The sequence below is a fragment of the Leptodactylus fuscus genome, chromosome 7 (assembly GCF_031893055.1).
Source record: "Leptodactylus fuscus isolate aLepFus1 chromosome 7, aLepFus1.hap2, whole genome shotgun sequence".
NCBI classification, from domain to species: domain Eukaryota; kingdom Metazoa; phylum Chordata; class Amphibia; order Anura; family Leptodactylidae; genus Leptodactylus; species Leptodactylus fuscus.
The window spans coordinates 30704333-30723191 of NC_134271.1; the positions used below are offsets into that span (position 1 = coordinate 30704333).

Sequence of the window (18859 nt, forward strand, 5' to 3'; positions counted from 1 at the left end):
CTGGGGGGAAAATGAGGGTGCGTCTTATAGTCAGAATGTGGAGATCGCCATGTTCCTGCCGCTGCTGGCTTCCTGCAGCGACAGGAGCGTGGCAATGCTGCAGGCCCCGGCACCTGGCGTCTAAAACCTCCTTCCCGGCTTCCGCCGTTCTATTGCCAGGATGCCGGGTCTGTAAGAATAATGACGGCCGCTCTGCTGCAGAGCGGTTGCCATAGCAACCGGGTCTCCGCTATACGTGGAGGCCCAAAGCTAATGCCCGCAATTAGAATGCATTGTAATTGCGGGCATTAAAACTTAACCCCAAAGTGTAGAATACACCCCCATACCTTTCAAGTTGCAGGCTGGCTCCTGCGCAGCAAGGTCGCAGGAGCCGACCTGTCCTGGTGACAGCCGGGAGCCAACTGATGGCTCCCAGGCCTGTCATAGCTGTATTACTATTGCAGTTGGTCTATGACCAGCCGTAATAGTAATGTATAGAATCTCCCATAGACGGTAATACACTTCTATTGCCGTCTATGAGACTTGCAATCAAATGATTGCAGATTCAAGCCACCTAGGGGGAAGGGGCAATAAAATAGTGGAAAAAAAAGCTTTAATAAAATAAATAAAACTTCTAAATCCCTCCTTTCCCTAGAATACATATAAAAGTAGAAAATTACTGTGAAACACATACACATTAGGAGTCCCTGTGTCCGAAAATGCCCGCTCTACTGATATTTTTCAAACCGCCATGTTTTTTTTCACCGTTTTGCCTCTGATTTAAATAAAAGGTGATCTAAGCAATAGACATTCCCCAAAATGGTATAACTAAAAAGTACATCTGGCCCCGCAAAAAACACGCTGTATAGATCTCCGTAGAGCTGCAGAGTCACCTGTCAATGTGGCCTTGCAGCTGTTGCAAAACTACAACTCCCATATAGTAAATATTTTACCATGTTTTTGTTTCAAATTTTTTTTCCCCTATTTTCCTCCTCTAAAACCTAGGTGCGTCTTATAGTCCGAAAAATACGGTATGTGAGGGTCCATAGAAAAGTATAGGCATTACTACAGACCATAGGGTCTTTCTTCATAATACACAATAAAATGGGATATAGTGTTTTGGTGTCCAGCACAAGAATAACAATTGCAGGGGTTTTTATAATTATCGTGCAGCACTTGTGTGACCGTGACGTCTTGTCAGTCCCATCAACTCCTTTCATGTGTCAATGACAAATTCCCATCTACATTCCTCTCTTACAGTCTCCTTGTGTAGTACAGTTGTCATATAACAACCACTCGCGCCATTATCCTGCAGTTCCTCTTTCCTTTCTGTCTCCATCTATACTGTATAGCTTATGTTTATGGAAACTCGAATCCAGTGACTGATCTGTACAGGCCGGGACATTATGTAACTAGTTTGTGCAGTAATATAGAGTATTGTGTATTTTTCTAAAACTGACAGCAATGACATGTAAAATTGCTATAATGTGTCACCATTGGGGCCTTATTCTCTGTACAATTGTGGGCATGTACATTTATAAAGTGGTAACCTATTTTTTCATTCTTGTTTTCAGGCCCTGACATGAAGAAGGACATTGAGGCTTTAATAGCACAGGAAAGAGCCGACATCATCAGCAAATATGAGAGGGTAAGTCCAGTCTGTTATGAGCGCAGTCCATGGCTACTAGTGCAAAATCGTGGCCGCCTACACAGGGGACTAGTCACTTGAACTTCTGTTCCCGGTTACTGCCCCCACATAAACATGTTCAGCGTCAAATGAAAGGGCGTCCAAAAGTTCTTCCATTCTTCTTGTTTTCATTATGTTCTCTTATATTATGCGGTTTTTATCAGTGGTTGCTGCCGGTATCAAGATGTAGACAACTGTGCACACTGCAGTGTATTTGGCACTATATATTGGGCTCTTCAGTGTGTCTCTGAATGTTTCAAATTCTCGAAAGTGTTATTGATAAAGCTTTGCATTCTTGAATAGCTTGCATTTTTGTGACGTGACACACTATGTAGATAAACAGCTGTTGGAGGAGTGACAGCTTCTGGTGTAATAAACCTCTATTTTATATGTCTTCAAATGATGATCAGGGTTTTTTGCAAATAGACTTAAATATTAAAGGGGGGGTTGGGATTTTCAAAAATTATACACTAACCATTACTTGCCCTTTAATTGCCTTGCCTCCATTGGTTTCCTCCGGCCACCGTGTCACACAATGGACTTGAGTAGCTTCTATGAGGTTTTATACCCTAAAGGTAAGTTCACACTGCTGCCTCAGGTTCCGATCCAAATGCCAGGTAGCCGCGACTGAAAGTGGGTGCACTGCATCGGCATCCAGCCGCGCACTCCACTCCGGATTAGGCCCAATGAATGGCCCTAGTCGGGAGTGTCTTCAGGCCAAATCCCGAGACGAAACAACCTGAAGAGTGAGCACCTCGCTTGTGCCGGCTCCCGGAAACAGCTCCTGAGCGGCTCCCATTGATTTCAATGGGAGCCGTCTTTTTGGTCAGGATTTTGAGGCGGGTACGGCCTCAAAATCCTGACAAAAAAACTCTGTGTGAACTTACCCTAACAGGATATATAGGTAAGGGTTGTCAAAATGGGACATCCTCTTTATAAATATCCTAAAGTTATGTATATACCTCTGCTGTACATGCCTATGTGTCCCGGGTGTAGTCTGATGCCACGATGACTTGGCACCCCATAGTGTCTACACCCTTTTCTTCATCATTATAGGCCGTATGAGAGGGGGTCATAAAAGTGCAGGATCAACCTACACCCAAATTGTGCATGCAGTATGTAACTACAAAGGTCTGTATAATTTTCACCATTCTTTTCTCAGGGAAGGCAAACGGGAGCCGAAATTGACCCTTGGGAAGATGCAGATTTTGCACTGTACAAAGTTACTGACAGATTTGGATTCTTACAGTGAGTACCCACCAGTTGTTCAATGATTGCTTCGCCACACCTGTTTAGAGAGCCCCGATTGTAATTCACAACTTGTAACAGCTGTTAGAGCAGGAAGCCAGCTGTATGTGATGTATACAAGGCAAGACTCATCCCACCTATACAGTGTACAGTCATGGCCAAAAGTTTTGAGAATGATACAAATATTAATTTTTACCTACTGCTTCAGTTGTTGTAATGGCAATTTGCATATACTCCAGAATGTTATAAAGAGTGATCAGCTTAACAGCAATTACTTGCAAAGTCAATATTTGCGTAGAAAATTAACTTTATCCCCAAAACACATTTCAACATCATTGCAGCCCTGCCTTAAAAGGACCAGCTAACATCGTTTCAGTGATTGCTCCATTAACACAGGTGTAGGTGTTGATGAGGACAGGGCTGGAGATCAATCTGTCATGATTAAGTAAGAATGACACCACTGGACAATTTAAAAGGAGGCTGGTGCTTGGCATCATTGTTTTTCTTCTGTTAACCATGGTTATCTCTAAAGAAACATGTGCAGTCATCATTGCACTGCACAAAAATGGCCTAACAGGGAAGAGTATCACAGCTAGAAAGATTGCACCTCAGTCAACAATCTATCGCATCATCAAGAACTTCAAGGAGAGAGGTTCCATTGTTGGCAAAAAGGCTCCAGGGCGCCCAAGAAAGACCAGCAAGTGCCAGGACCGTCTCTTAAAAGTGTTTCAGCTGCGGGATCGGGCTACCAGCAGTGCAGAGCTTGCTCAGGAATGGCAGCAGGCAGGTGTGAGTGCATCTGCATGCACTGTGAGGCGGAGACTCTTGGAGCAAGGCCTGGTCTCAAGAAGGGCAGCAAAGAAGCCACTTCTCTCCAGAAAAAACATCAGGGACAGACTGATATTCTGCAAAAGGTACAGGGAGTGGACTGCTGAGGACTGGGGTAACGTCATTTTCTCTGATGAATCCCCTTTTCGATTGTTTGGGACATCTGGAAAACAGCTTATTCGGAGAAGAAGAGGTGAGCGCTACCACCAGTCTTGTCTCATGCCAACTGTAAAGCATCCTGAAACCATTCATGTGTGGGGTTGCTTCTCAGCCAAGGGAATCGGCTCTCTCACAGTCTTGCCTAAAAACACAGCCATGAATAAAGAATGGTACCAGAATGTCCTCCAAGATCAACTTCTCCCAACCGTCCAAGAGCAGTTTGGCGATCAGCAATGCCTTTTCCAGCATGATGGAGCACCTTGCCATAAAGCAAAGGTGATAACTAAATGGCTCAGGGAACAAAACAGAGAGATTTTGGGTCCATGGCCTGGAAACTCCCCAGATCTTAATCCCATTGAGAACTTGTGGTCAATCATCAAGAGACGGGTGGACAAACAAAAAAACCTACAAATTCTGACAAAATGCAAGCATTGATTGTGCAAGAATGGACTGCTATCAGTCAGGATTTGGTCCAGAAGTTGATTGAGAGCATGCCAGGGAGAATTGCAGAGGTCCTGAAGAAGAAGGGTCAACGCTGCAAATATTGACTAGCTGCATTAACTCATTCTAACTGTCAATATAAGCTTTTGTTACTCATAATATGATTGCAATTATATTTCCGTATGTGATAAAAACATCTGACAAACACACAGAAAAACCAGAGGGCATTAGATCATGTGAAAATATAAGATTTGTGTCATTCTCAAAACTTTTGGCCATGACTGTATTGTTGAAAACTAGAAATGCATACATACAACACATAGATATTCCCACTAAATAAATGATTCCCATATAGACCAATGTTTGTAACTAAAAAATATCAAAATTAATATAAACTTTATTAATGCTCCAAATGTACAGCCATTTAAAAATCCCCATTAATAACATGATCCTATCGAACAGACAGTGTCACCTGGGGCACGGCTGCTTACAATCCATTACTAATGTAATAGATTCCAAGTCCATGAGTCCAGAATTAGAGATGAGCGAACACTAAAATGTTCGAGGTTCGAAATTCGATTCGAACAGCCGCTCAATGTTCGTGTGTTCGAATGGGTTTCGAACCCCATTATAGTCTATGGGGAACAGATACTCGTTAAGGGGGAAACCCAAATCCGTGTCTGGAGGGTCACCAAGTCCACTATGACACCCCAGGAAATGATGCCAACACCTCTGGAATGACACTGGGACAGCAGGGGAAGCATGTCTGGGGGCATCTAACACACCAAAGACCCTCTATTACCCCAACATCACAGCCTAACAACTACACACTTTACACACTCAATACCACATCTCTGACAGTAGGAAAACACCTTGAAACATGTGTATTTGGCACTTGCAGTGAGGAGAGCTTGTCACCAGCAGTGAATTTGGCCCTTGTAGTAAGTTGAGGTTGGCACCAACATTTGTTTTGAAAATCAGGGTGGATTGAGCCTCTAACCAGCAGAGTTTGGGCAAATTCATGGTGGAGGGAGCCTCTAAACACCCCAGTTTGGGCAAATTCATGGTGGAGGGAGCCTCTAAAAACCCCAGTTTGGACCAATTCATGGTGGAGGGAGCCTCTAACCAGCCCAGTGTGGGCAAATTCATGGTGGAGGGAGCCTCTAAAAAACCCAGTTTGGACCAATTCATGGTGGAGGGAGCCTCTAACCAGCCCAGTTTGGGCAAATTCATGGTGGAGGGAGCCTCTAAAAAACCCAGTTTGGACCAATTCATGGTGGAGGGAGCCTCTAACCAGCCCAGTTTGGGCAAATTCATGGTGGAGGGAGCCTCTAAAAAACCCAGTTTGGACCAATTCATGGTGGAGGGAGCCTCTAACCAGCCCAGTTTGGGCAAATTCATGGTGGAGGGAGCCTCTAAAAAACCCAGTTTGGACCAATTCATGGTGGAGGGAGCCTCTAACCAGCCCAGTTTGGGCAAATTCATGGTGGAGGGAGCCTCTAAACAGCCCAGTTTGGGCAAATTCATGGTGGAGGGAGCCTCTAACCAGCCCAGTTTGGACCAATTAATGGTGGAGGGAGCCGCTAAACAGCCCAGTTTGGGCAAATTCATGGTGGAGGGAGCCTCTAAACAGCCCAGTTTGGACCAATTCATGGTGGAGGGAGCCTCTAAAAAACCCAGTTTGGACCAATTCATGGTGGAGGGAGCCTCTAAACAGCCCAGTTTGGGCAAATTCATGGTGGAGGGAGCCTCTAACCAGCCCAGTTTGGACCAATTAATGGTGGAGGGAGCCTCTAAACAGCCAAGTTTTGGGAAATTCATGGTGGAGGGAGCCTCTAACCAGCCCAGTTTGGACCAATTCATGGTGGAGGGAGCCTCTAAACAGCCCAGTTTGGGCAAATTCATGGTGGAGGGAGCCTCTAAAAAACCCAGTTTGGACCAATTCATGGTGGAGGGAGCCTCTAACCAGCCCAGTTTGGACCAATTAATGGTGGAGGGAGCCTCTAAACAGCCAAGTTTGGACCAATTCATGGTGGAGGGAGCCTCTAAAAACCCCAGTTTGGACCAATTCATGGTGGAGGGAGCCTCTAACCAGCCCAGTTTGGGCAAATTCATGGTGGAGGGAGCCTCTAAACAGCCCAGTTTGGGCAAATTCATGGTGGAGGGAGCCTCTAACCAGCCCAGTTTGGACCAATTAATGGTGGAGGGAGCCGCTAAACAGCCCAGTTTGGACCAATTCATGGTGGAGGGAGCCTCTAAAAACCCCAGTTTGGACCAATTCATGGTGGAGGGAGCCTCTAAAAAACCCAGTTTGGACCAATTCATGGTGGAGGGAGCCTCTAACCAGCCCAGTTTGGACCAATTAATGGTGGAGGGAGCCTCTAAACAGCCAAGTTTGGACCAATTCATGGTGGAGGGAGCCTCTAAAAACCCCAGTTTGGACCAATTCATGGTGGAGGGAGCCTCTAACCAGCCCAGTTTGGGCAAATTCATGGTGGAGGGAGCCTCTAAACAGCCCAGTTTGGGCAAATTCATGGTGGAGGGAGCCTCTAAACAGCCCAGTTTGGGCAAATTCATGGTGGAGGGAGCCTCTAAAAACCCCAGTTTGGACCAATTCATGGTGGAGGGAGCCTCTAAAAACCCCAGTTTGGACCAATTCATGGTGGAGGGAGCCTCTAAAAAACCCAGTTTGGACCAATTCATGGTGGAGGGAGCCTCTAAACAGCCCAGTTTGGGCAAATTCATGGTGGAGGGAGCCTCTAAAAACCCCAGTTTGGACCAATTCATGGTGGAGGGAGCCTCTAAAAACCCCAGTTTGGACCAATTCATGGTGGAGGGAGCCTCTAAAAACCCCAGTTTGGACCAATTCATGGTGGAGGGAGCCTCTAAAAAACCCAGTTTGGACCAATTCATGGTGGAGGGAGCCTCTAACCAGCCCAGTTTGGACCAATTCATGGTGGAGGGAGCCTCTAAAAACCCCAGTTTGGACCAATTCATGGTGGAGGGAGCCTCTAAACAGCCCAGTTTGGACCAATTCATGGTGGAGGGAGCCTCTAAAAACCCCAATTTGGACCAATTCATGGTGGAGGGAGCCTCTAACCAGCCCAGTTTGGACCAATTCATGGTGGAGGGAGCCTCTAACCAGCCCAGTTTGGGCAAATTCATGGTGGAGGGAGCCTCTAAAAACCCCAATTTGGACCAATTCATGGTGGAGGGAGCCTCTAAACAGCCCAGTTTTGGCAAATTCATGGTGGAGGGAGCCTCTAAAAACCCCAGTTTGGACCAATTCATGGTGGAGGGAGCCTCTAACCAGCCCAGTTTGGGCAAATTCATGGTGGAGGGAGCCTCTAACCAGCAGAGTTGTGGGAAAGCAGGGTGGAGGGAGCCTCTAACCAGCAGAGTTGGTGGAAATCAGGGTGGAGGGAGCCTCTAACCAGCAGAGTTGGGGGAAATCATGTTGGAGGGAGCCTAGTATTAGCAGAATTGTGCAACGCTTATGGTGGATGAGTATGAGGATGCGGAGGAATTGGAGAGGTTGAGTACAGACATGGAGTTTCATGTTGGGGTGCTTTACACAGGTGGGCACAAAAATGAAGGCTCTATCCAGTGGTGGTTCATTTTTATCAAAGTGAGCCGGTCGGCACTCTCAGCTGACAGACGGGTGCGCTTGTCAGTGATGATGCCACCGGCTGCACTGAACACCCTCTCAGATAGGACGCTGGCGGCAGGACAGGACAGCACCTCCAAGGCATATAGGGCAAGTTCAAGCCACAGGTCCAACTTCGACACCCAATACGTGTAGGGCGCAGAGGGGTCGGAGAGGACAGGGCTGTGGTCGGAAAGGTATTCCCGCAACATGCGCCTATACTTCTCACGCCTGGTGACACTAGGACCCTCCGTGGCGGCACTTTGGCGAGGGGGTGCCATCAAGGTGTCCCAGACCTTAGACAGTGTGCCCCTCGTTTGTGTGGACCGGTGAGAACTTGGTTGCCTACTGGAGGAACTGCCCTCCCTGCCGCCAACGTCACATGCTGGAAACATCTCCATCATATTCTGCACCAATTGCCTGTGGCAAGCATTGATGCGATTGGCCCTCCCCTCTACCGGAATAAAAGACGAGATGTTGTTTTTATACCGGGGGTCAAGGATAGCAAAGATCCAGTACTGGTTGTCCTCCATGATTTTGACAATACGCTTGTCGGTTGTAAAGCACCCCAACATGAACTCAGCCATGTCTGCCACAGTGTTAGTTGGCATGACTCCTCTGGCCCCACCGGAAAGTTCAATCTCCATTTCCTCCTCATCCTCCATGTCTACCCATCCGCGCTGCAACAATGGGACGATTCGAAGTTGCCCGGAAGCCTCCTGTATCACCATCACATCATCGGACAACTCTTCTTCCTCCTCCTCCTCCTCCTCCTCCTCCATTAAACGCAGTGAAGCGGACAGATGTGTGGACCTACTCTCCAGCTGTGACGGATCGGATGCTATCCCTAACTCCTCTGTGTGATCTGAGTTATCCCTGATGTCAATCAGGGATTCTCTCAGAACACACAAGAGCGGGATTGTAAGGCTCACCATCGCATCCTCAGAGCTCACCCTCCTTGTGGACTCCTCAAAGACCCGTAGGATGTCACAAAGGTCTCTCATCCATGGCCACTCATGGATGTGAAACTGAGGCAGCTGACTTTGTGGCACCCTAGGGTTTTGTAGCTGGTATTCCATCAAAGGTCTCTGCTGCTCAACCACTCTATTCAACATCTGAAACGTTGAGTTCCAGCGTGTGGGGACGTCGCACAAAAGCCGGTGTTGTGGCACATGCAGGCGTTGCTGGAGAGATTTTAAGCTAGCAGCGGCTACTGTCGACTTGCGAAAGTGGGCGCACATGCGCCGCACTTTCACCAGTAGCTCTGGAACATTGGGGTAGCTCTTTAGGAAACGTTGCACCACTAGGTTGAAGACGTGGGCCAGGCATGGAACATGTTGGAGTCCGGCAAGCTCCAGAGCTGCTACCAGGTTCCGGCCGTTATCACAAACGACCATGCCTGGGCCCAGGTGCAGCGGCTCAAACCATATTGCCGTCTCATCGAGGAGGGCATCCCTCACCTCGGAGGCAGTGTGCTGTCTGTCCCCCAAGCTGATCAGCTTCAGCACAGCCTGCTGACGTCTACCAACGCCAGTGCTGCAACGTTTCCAACTCGTAGCTGGGGTCAATCTAACAGCGGAGGAGGAGGCGGTGGCGGAGGAGGAGGCGGTGGCGGAGGAGGAGGCGGTAGAGGAGGAGGAGGAGGGGGGTGTTCTTCTCGTGTCCCTGCCAGGAATGTTAGGCGAGGAGACGAGGTACACCGGGCCAGTTTGGGAAGCAGTCCCAGCCTCAACTACATTCACCCAGTGTGCCGTCAGTGAAATGTAGCGTCCCTGTCCGCATGCACTTGTCCACGCGTCGGTGGTCAAGTGGACCTTTGTGCAAAGCGCGGAACTAAGGGCCCGCCTGATGTTGAGTGACACGTGCTGGTGCAAGGCGGGGACGGCACACCGGGAGAAGTAGTGACGGCTAGGGATGGCATAGCGAGGTGCCGCAGTTGCCATCAGGTCCAGGAAGGCGGGAGTTTCAACAAGCCGGAACGCCAACATCTCCTGGGCCAGCAGGATGTTGGCGTTCAAGGCTTGCGCGTGTGGGTGGTTAGCAGTGTATTTCTGCCGCCGCTCCAATGTCTGAGAGATGGTGGGTTGTTGTAAAGAAACGCCTGATGGTGCCTTTGATGGTGCAGGAGAAGGAGATAAGACAGGACCAGGGGAGGATGAGGTAGAAGTCAACAAAGTGGCGGAGGCAGATGAAGTGGTGTCCTGGCTCGTCCTCTGGAGTGCATCGCCAGCACAGTCAGCAGTGGCAGTGGCAGAGGCAGTGGCAGTGGCGTGAACGGCAGGCGGCCTTTGTCCTGCCGTTGCTGCCTGCCACTGATTCCAGTGCTTGGATTCCAAATGACGGCGCATTGAAGTGGTGGACAGGTTGCTCTTCTCAGAGCCCCTAATCAATTTCGAGAGGCAAATTGTGCAGACAACACTATATCTGTCCTCGGCGCATTCCTTGAAAAAACTCCACACCTTCGAGAAACGTGCCCTCGAGGTGGGAGTTTTTCGGGGCTGGGTACGAACTGGAACATCTTGGGAGATTCCGGGTGTGGCCTGGCTTCACCTAAGCTGCTGACCTCTGCCTCTGCCTCTAGCTACCCTTTTTGGTGCTGCACCTGCCTCAACATCCACACTACTTTCCCCGCTTGACATCCCCCCTGTCCAGGTCGGGTCAGTGTCCTCATCATCCACCACTTCCTCTTCCAACTCCTGTCTCATCTCCTCCTCCCGCACAATGCGCCGGTCAACTGGATGCCCTGACGGCAACTGCGTCACATCATCGTCGATGAGGGTGGGTTGCTGGTCATCCACCACCAAATCGAACGGAGATGGAGGAGACTCTAGTGTTTGAGCATCTGGACACAGATGCTCCTCTGTTAGGTTCGTGGAATCGTGACGTGGAGAGGCAGGTTGAGGGACAATGAAAGGAGCGGAGAACAGCTCTGGGGAGCAGGGACAGTTTGGGTTATTGTTCTGTAAAGCTTCGGAATTTTGGGAGGAAGGAAGACAAGACTGTTGGGTAATAGGAGGAGAGGAGGCAGAGTCTGACTGGCTGCTGGACAATGTGCTGTAAGCGTTCTCTGACAGCCATTGCAAGACCTGTTCCTGGTTCTCGGGCCTACTAAGGTTTGTACCCTGCAGTTTAGTTAATGTGGCAAGCAACCCTGGCACTGTGGAGTGGCGCAATGCTTGCTGCCCCACAGGAGTAGGCACGGGACGCCCTGTGGCTTCACTGCTACCTTGCTCCCCAGAACCATTCCCCCGACCTCGCCCACGGCCTCGTCCACGTCCCTTTCCGGGAGCCTTGCGCATTTTGAATTCCTAGTTAGAAATTGGCACTGTATACCAGTAGTAAAAATTGTGGGTGCACGTAACCCCAATATATTCTTTGAATTACCAGTCAGAAACTGGCACTATATGGCAGTAGCAAGAAATGAGGGTATTTGTATTCCCAATATATTCTTTGAATTCCCAGTCAGACACTGGCACTATATGGCAGTAGCAAGAAATGAGGGTATTTGTATTCCCAATATATTCTTTGAATTCCCAGTCAGACAATGGCACTGTATACCAGTAGTAAAAATTGTGGGTGCACGTAACCCCAATATATTCTTTGAATTACCAGTCAGAAACTGGCACTATATGGCAGTAGCAAGAAATGAGGGTATTTGTATTCCCAATATATTCTTTGAATTCCCAGTCAGACAATGGCACTGTATACCAGTAGTAAAAATTGTGGGTGCACATAACCACAATATATTCTTTGAATTACCAGTCAGAAACTGGCACTATATGGCAGTAGCAAGAAATGAGGGTATTTGTATTCCCAATATATTCTTTGAATTCCCAGTCAGACAATGGCACTGTATACCAGTAGTAAAAATTGTGGGTGCACGTAACCCCAATATATTCTTTGAATTACCAGTCAGAAACTGGCACTATATGGCAGTAGCAAGAAATGAGGGTATTTGTATTCCCAATATATTCTTTGAATTCCCAGTCAGACAATGGCACTGTATACCAGTAGTAAAAATTGAGGGTGCACGTAACCCCAATATATTCTTTGAATTCCCAGTCAGACACTGGCACTATATGGCAGTAGCAAGAAATGAGGGTATTTGTATTCCCAATATATTCTTTGAATTCCCAGTCAGACAATGGCACTGTATACCAGTAGTAAAAATTGTGGGTGCACGTAACCCCAATATATTCTTTGAATTACCAGTCAGAAACTGGCACTATATGGCAGTAGCAAGAAATGAGGGTATTTATAACCCCAATATATTCTTTGAATTCCCAGTCAGACAATGGCACTGTATACCAGTAGTAAAAATTGTGGGTGCACGTAACCCCAATATATTCTTTGAATTCCCAGTCAGACACTGGCACTATATGGCAGTAGCAAGAAATGAGGGTATTTGTATTCCCAATATATTCTTTGAATTCCCAGTCAGACAATGGCACTGTATACCAGTAGTAAAAATTGTGGGTGCACGTAACCACAATATATTCTTTGAATTACCAGTCAGAAACTGGCACTATATGGCAGTAGCAAGAAATGAGGGTATTTATAACCCCAATATATTCTTTGAATTCCCAGTCAGACAATGGCACTGTATACCAGTAGTAAAAATTGTGGGTGCACGTAACCCCAATATATTCTTTGAATTACCAGTCAGAAACTGGCACTATATGGCAGTAGCAAGAAATGAGGGTATTTGTATTCCCAATATATTCTTTGAATTCCCAGTCAGACAATGGCACTGTATACCAGTAGTAAAAATTGTGGGTGCACGTAACCCCAATATATTCTTTGAATTCCCAGTCAGACACTGGCACTATATGGCAGTAGCAAGAAATGAGGGTATTTGTATTCCCAATATATTCTTTGAATTCCCAGTCAGACAATGGCACTGTATACCAGTAGTAAAAATTGTGGGTGCACGAAACCCCAATATATTCTTTGAATTACCAGTCAGAAACTGGCACTATATGGCAGTAGCAAGAAATGAGGGTATTTATAACCCCAATATATTCTTTGAATTCCCAGTCAGACAATGGCACTGTATACCAGTAGTAAAAATTGTGGGTGCACGTAACCCCAATATATTCTTTGAATTACCAGTCAGAAACTGGCACTATATGGCAGTAGCAAGAAATGAGGGTATTTGTATTCCCAATATATTCTTTGAATTCCCAGTCAGACAATGGCACTGTATACCAGTAGTAAAAATTGTGGGTGCACGTAACCCCAATATATTCTTTGAATTCCCAGTCAGACACTGGCACTATATGGCAGTAGCAAGAAATGAGGGTATTTGTATTCCCAATATATTCTTTGAATTCCCAGTCAGACAATGGCACTGTATACCAGTAGTAAAAATTGTGGGTGCACGTAACCCCAATATATTCTTTGAATTACCAGTCAGAAACTGGCACTATATGGCAGTAGCAAGAAATGAGGGTATTTGTATTCCCAATATATTCTTTGAATTCCCAGTCAGACAATGGCACTGTATACCAGTAGTAAAAATTGTGGGTGTATATAGCCCCAATTCTATTGCTAGGGGACTTGCAGGGTATTTCTGGGGTGAAGGTGGGGGGGCACACCGTTGGAACGGGTATCGGGGTATATATCGGGTATACGGGAATACACTGACAGTGTATTCCATTCAGGATCCTGGGAAAGCTGGGTTGCGGCGATTGAGCCCGTCAGTGCCACGTTACACTGACAAGCTTCTCCCTGGAATTTAGCTCTTACAAGAGCTGTTGGTTGTCTTCTCCTTCCTATCCTAGCCTGTCCCTGCCTACCCAGAATCTAAGCCCTAGCTAGCTGGACGGAAACCTCCGTCCTCGGTGAATTGCAAGCTCAGAATGACGCGAACCTGGGCGGCGCTGTTCTTTTAAATTAGAGGTCACATGTTTTCGGCAGCCAATGGGTTTTGCCTACTTTTCTCAACGTCACCGGTGTCGTAGTTCCTGTCCCACCTACCCTGCGCTGTTATTGGAGCAAAAAAGGCGCCAGGGAAGGTGGGAGGGGAATCGAGTAATGGCGCACTTTACCACGCGGTGTTCGATTCGATTCGAACATGCCGAACAGCCTAATATCCGATCGAACATGAGTTCGATAGAACACTGTTCGCTCATCTCTATCCAGAATACATAAAATAATCACTGAAAACATAGGTAATACAAAAATCGGCCATAGAATAAATACTAAGCTTTATTGGGGGGAGGGGTGTGCAGTTGATGCATCGGGGGCGGGTCTTCAGCCTTAGGAGCACCAGCTCCTGCTGTTCAAATAGGATGGCTGCTGTCATAACAATGGGAGGATCAACTGTCGCTGCTGAGTCAGTTCTTCAGGGAGTTGAAGGCCCGCCTCCAGTGCACCAACTGCCTCATTTGCATAAGATTTCAAAGTTCTTTTTCTCCCAATCTACAAAAGTGACAGATATATAACAAAGATATGTTATTTGTTACTGTAATGTGGTTGTGCAGTTGACTATGTTGGGGGCTCTAGTCCAATATAAAAATATATCAAAATGTATCTCACAATTAAATTGGCAATAACCATTTCCCTGATGTATGTGTGCAGGTTTATATATTATTAGTGTAGGGTAGTTTCTTCTTTGTTGTAGCAGCCTTTCAGATTTCTCAGAGCTTTGCTGGACCACAGACTTGTTGTTTGAGGTTATAGATTAAATATGCCCATTGCATATATTTTAAATTAATATCAATTAACACACTTGTCCTCTACAGCTTGTTTGTCTTGCTATACATTGCAAGCTGCCCTGTCCCGTTCTCAGCAAAACAAAGTAGACTTCAGATGAGGCCATCCCCCTTCCCTTAATAATAATAATAAATTTTATTTATATAGCGCCAACGTATTCCGCAGCGCTGTACAATTTGTAGGGTTCAAGTACAGACAGAAAGATACATTATAAAGAAAGTCGTTTCACACAATGGGACTGAGGGCCCTGCTCGCAAGAGCTTACAATCTGAGGTAGATGGGGCGACACAAGAGGTAGCAGGGGCGGCATTACTTATACAGAGGTCAGACAATTTTGTAATAGAAGTTACTGTCATTACACAAACATAAAACTTTGAGCTGTCACCAGTCGTGTCCTTTAACATGTGGATGGCGCTTGGACCTATGAAGTTAGCCTCAAATGGCATCATATCATGTGGGGAAATGTGGCAGCGGGGACAGAGGAGGGTTACATTTTCGGGATTCTAATTATAGTGTGGAAGGGTTTACGTTAGAAATTGTGTCTGTCTGAAAAGATGCGTCTTTAGTTTGCGTTTGAAACTGTAGAAATTGGGAGTTAATCTGATTGTTCGGGGTAGAACATTCCAGAGAAGTGGTGCAGCTCAGGAGAAGTCTTGTATACGAGCGTGGGAGGTTCTGATAATAGAGGATGTAAGTGTTAGGTCATTGAGTGAGAGGAGAGCACGGGTTGGGCGGTAGACAGAGATGAGGAAGGAAATGTAGGGAGGTGCAGCATTATGGAGAGCCTTGTGGATGAGTGTGATAACTTTATATTGTATTCTATAATGAATAGGCAGCCAATGTAACGACTGGCACAGACCAGAGGCATCGCTGCAGCGTCTAGCCTGATAGAGGAGCCTGGCCGCTGCATTCAGAATAGATTGTAGAGGTGAGAGTTTAGTGAGGGGAAGACCGATTAGCTAGGAGTTACAGTAGTCAAGGCGAGAATGAATCAGAGAGACAATAAGTGTCTTTAGTGTATCTCTGGTAAGGAAAGGGCGTATTCTGGAGATGTTTTTGAAGTGGAGGTGACATGAGCGTGAGTGATTCAACATGAGGGGTGAAGGAGAGGTCTGCGTCAAACAAGCCTGTTCTAGGCATGCTGTGCTTTGTGCAACTAGCATGACATCATATTCCAGAAACACAAAGTTATTTTTTAAAGATATAGTCCTCTGATGGGAAATCGTGGACACTTTCCTTATGACAAGTGCTAATGGAGCTGTGAGCTGTCACATAAAGCTGTGTGTACACTGTTATGCAAAGTAGATAGTGAAAGAGGAGAAGGGAGGGGGAGACATGAGCTGAAGCTGTGCAGGTGAAATGAAAGCCGAGAACAGGTCATGGCCAAGTATTAGGGAACACCCTCGAGCTAAAAGTCTCAACTTGAAAGAGGTTGGAAATTGGAAATAAGGGTTGCATGAAAAGGAACACTCAATACAAATAAACAGATCAATGCAATATTGAGGAACTTGGGACATGAATTTATTGATATTTCATGCACAAATGTTTCCATAGCTTTTAAGGTAGCTATACACATTAAGGTCGGCTGAAATGAGACTAGCTGAATATCGGGAGCCTTCCTATTAAGAACATATGCGCACTCCTGTAAGCTGAGCATTCAATGTATGTCTATAGGGAGTTTGCGAGGAATAGATGTTGGCTCGATAAGCACATGGCTGCCATGTCTTGAATGTTTATGGCCACTATTAGGGGATTCTGCAAGGAGGTGACAGCCACATGAGGAATATAGTAGACATAGTGGTTTAGCCGCTGACTGCTATGTGGGATTTTTGCCCCCTGCAGGTCAATTTCTTGCTGTGGGTTCAGTCTTTTCAATGCAGAGGATGAAAGCTGGCCCAGTCACTGGAATAAAATGCATGGCGGGAACAAGACAATTTTAGCTGCTTTTTACAATGGGATTTTCACAGTTAACATAAAACATGAATTTTTTTTTTGTCCCCCAAAAATAAAAAAGCTACATTGCACTTGTATTTAGCAATGGTATGTTGTCTTCCATGTTCGCATGACACACTAACTGTTTGTTCTGGTTTTATATAGTGAACAAGAATTGCCTTCAAGAACAGCTGCCGAGGAGAAGGTACGGGAATTTAGAAATAATTTTTTTCATTTTATTGTGTATTTCAGAATTCTGACCGTCACATCACCCATTTAATGGGTGCCAAAAGTGAATGAAAATGAATGGCTATCCTGTTAGATAGTTAATGCTGTAAAGAAACTGACTAGTTTTTGTTTTTTGGGTTTTGATTTTTTTGGTAGGACAGAAAAGTGGGACATACGTACTACATTACTATGTCCTACAAAAGAAAACCAGACAGAAATGGATCAGATCTATGTAAGAGAGGGAGGCTATTAGTTTGAAACATGAAATTTTTGCATACTCAGAATGTGATGTCAACGGCTCTGTAGTTGTATTGAAAAAAACGTGAAAAATAAATGTGAAATAACTTTTCTCACCTACCCCACCTTTGGCACTGACTTTTAGTTGTCCATGCTGTACTGATGGTGTATGAAACTGAAATACAGCCTTATTAATATACTGTTATTGTTCATATGATGATATATGAAATATATATGACTAGCATCTGGCCGCAACTTCATCTGCGGGTTGGTGTTGGCGCTGAGCCGCTTATATTTAGCCAATTGCTGTTGTGGATGATCCGCCTGCTCCTGCGTCTCGGCTCTGCTACATTGCTGCATATGCACAGCATACTCAGTTGTATGTACATCTCTGCATATGGAGAGTGTACTCAGCTGTGCTACAGCACTGTCTAAGCTCTGCTACGTCTGGCCATTTTGATTAGAGGGGTGTTCTTATGTCAGTGTCTGAGCAGCTTCTGTGTTGGAAACAGCTGAACAGATGTTGCAGAAATTTGCCACAGTTCGATCAGCCTGCTTCCGCGTCTTGGCTCTGCTACATCGATGCATATGCATAGGATACCCAGCTGTATGTACATGTTTGCATATGGAGAGCCTATAGAGGTGTGTTACAGCGCTGCCTAAACTCTGCTACATCAGGCAATTGTGATTACAGGGATTTTGTTATGTGATTGTGTGAGCAGCTTCTGTGTTACAAAGGGCTGAACGGATGTTGCTGAAATGTGCCATAGTTCTCCCCCCTCCCCCATCAGAGGCAGAACAACACATTCCCTGTAGTACTCACTGAAACTCTACACCCGACATAGTCCTCTTGCCCTCACACAGCCTGCATGTTCTGTAGTCTCCTGATCTTCTATGAGACTCCATTTTCTTCAGCTTTCACACTGTCCAGCTTCATCCTATATAGCTCGCCCACAAAATAGCAAGTAGCTCCGCCCACTGCCTAGCATGATCCTATCTGAGAATGGCTCAAGGACCTGTGATGACGTCATCACAGGTCCTTTAGTGTAGTGTGAACCTAAATTCCTTCCCTGCGGTCATGTAGTGACGTCATTTACTGGGATAAAAAGTAGCCTTTATTTTAATTGGGGTTCCTATCTATGTATGTGGCAAATTTCATGCAAATCCGTTCAGCCGTTTTTGCGTGATTGAGGAACAAACATACAAACTCACAAACATCCAAACACAAACTTTCACATATTAGTAGGATAATTAGGATTGAGCAATCTGGGTTCGGAAAAGATCGGATCCTGATCAGCGATCGAGCAAATTTCACGATCGGGATCAGCTGGAAATTGATCGGAAATCGGATTTTGAAATCTCAAGATCGGCTCAACCCTAAAAGTGACTTTTCCCATAGAGAAGCATTGACTAGGGTTGAGTGATCGAGAAAGATTGGATCCCGATCAGCGATCGAGAAAATTTCACGATCGGCTGGAAAATGATCGGAAATCGGATTTTAGAATCGATCTGAAATTTCAAGATCGGCTCCACCCCAATGATGATATATGGCTTTTTGTGTTATTTTCAGGTTTCTTGATAATTCTAACTGTTTCCAGCATTGATAAATTTTATTTCATTATCTGACTTGTTGGTTTTATATCATCAGCAAAAACTCCAGGAAATTGAGCGAGTGGACAAGTGGCTGAAGATGTTAAAGAAATGGGCAAAATACAGGAGCAGTGAGAAGGTGTGTAATATTTCTGCCATGCCAAGGG

General features: G+C 45.9%; 1 protein-coding gene across 1 annotated transcript in view; it reads left to right on the top strand.

The window, feature by feature from the left end:
• The window catches only part of LOC142213246 (uncharacterized), a 77246-nt gene that overhangs the window by 34178 nt on the left and 24209 nt on the right, over positions 1-18859 (top strand). Inside the window, exons 3-6 of the mRNA XM_075281531.1 lie at positions 1554-1627; positions 2829-2914; positions 16803-16842; positions 18751-18831. Of these exons, the coding sequence (XP_075137632.1) occupies positions 1562-1627; positions 2829-2914; positions 16803-16842; positions 18751-18831 (273 nt within the window). The 5' untranslated portion in view covers positions 1554-1561. The remainder of the gene's footprint in view (positions 1-1553; positions 1628-2828; positions 2915-16802; positions 16843-18750; positions 18832-18859) is intronic.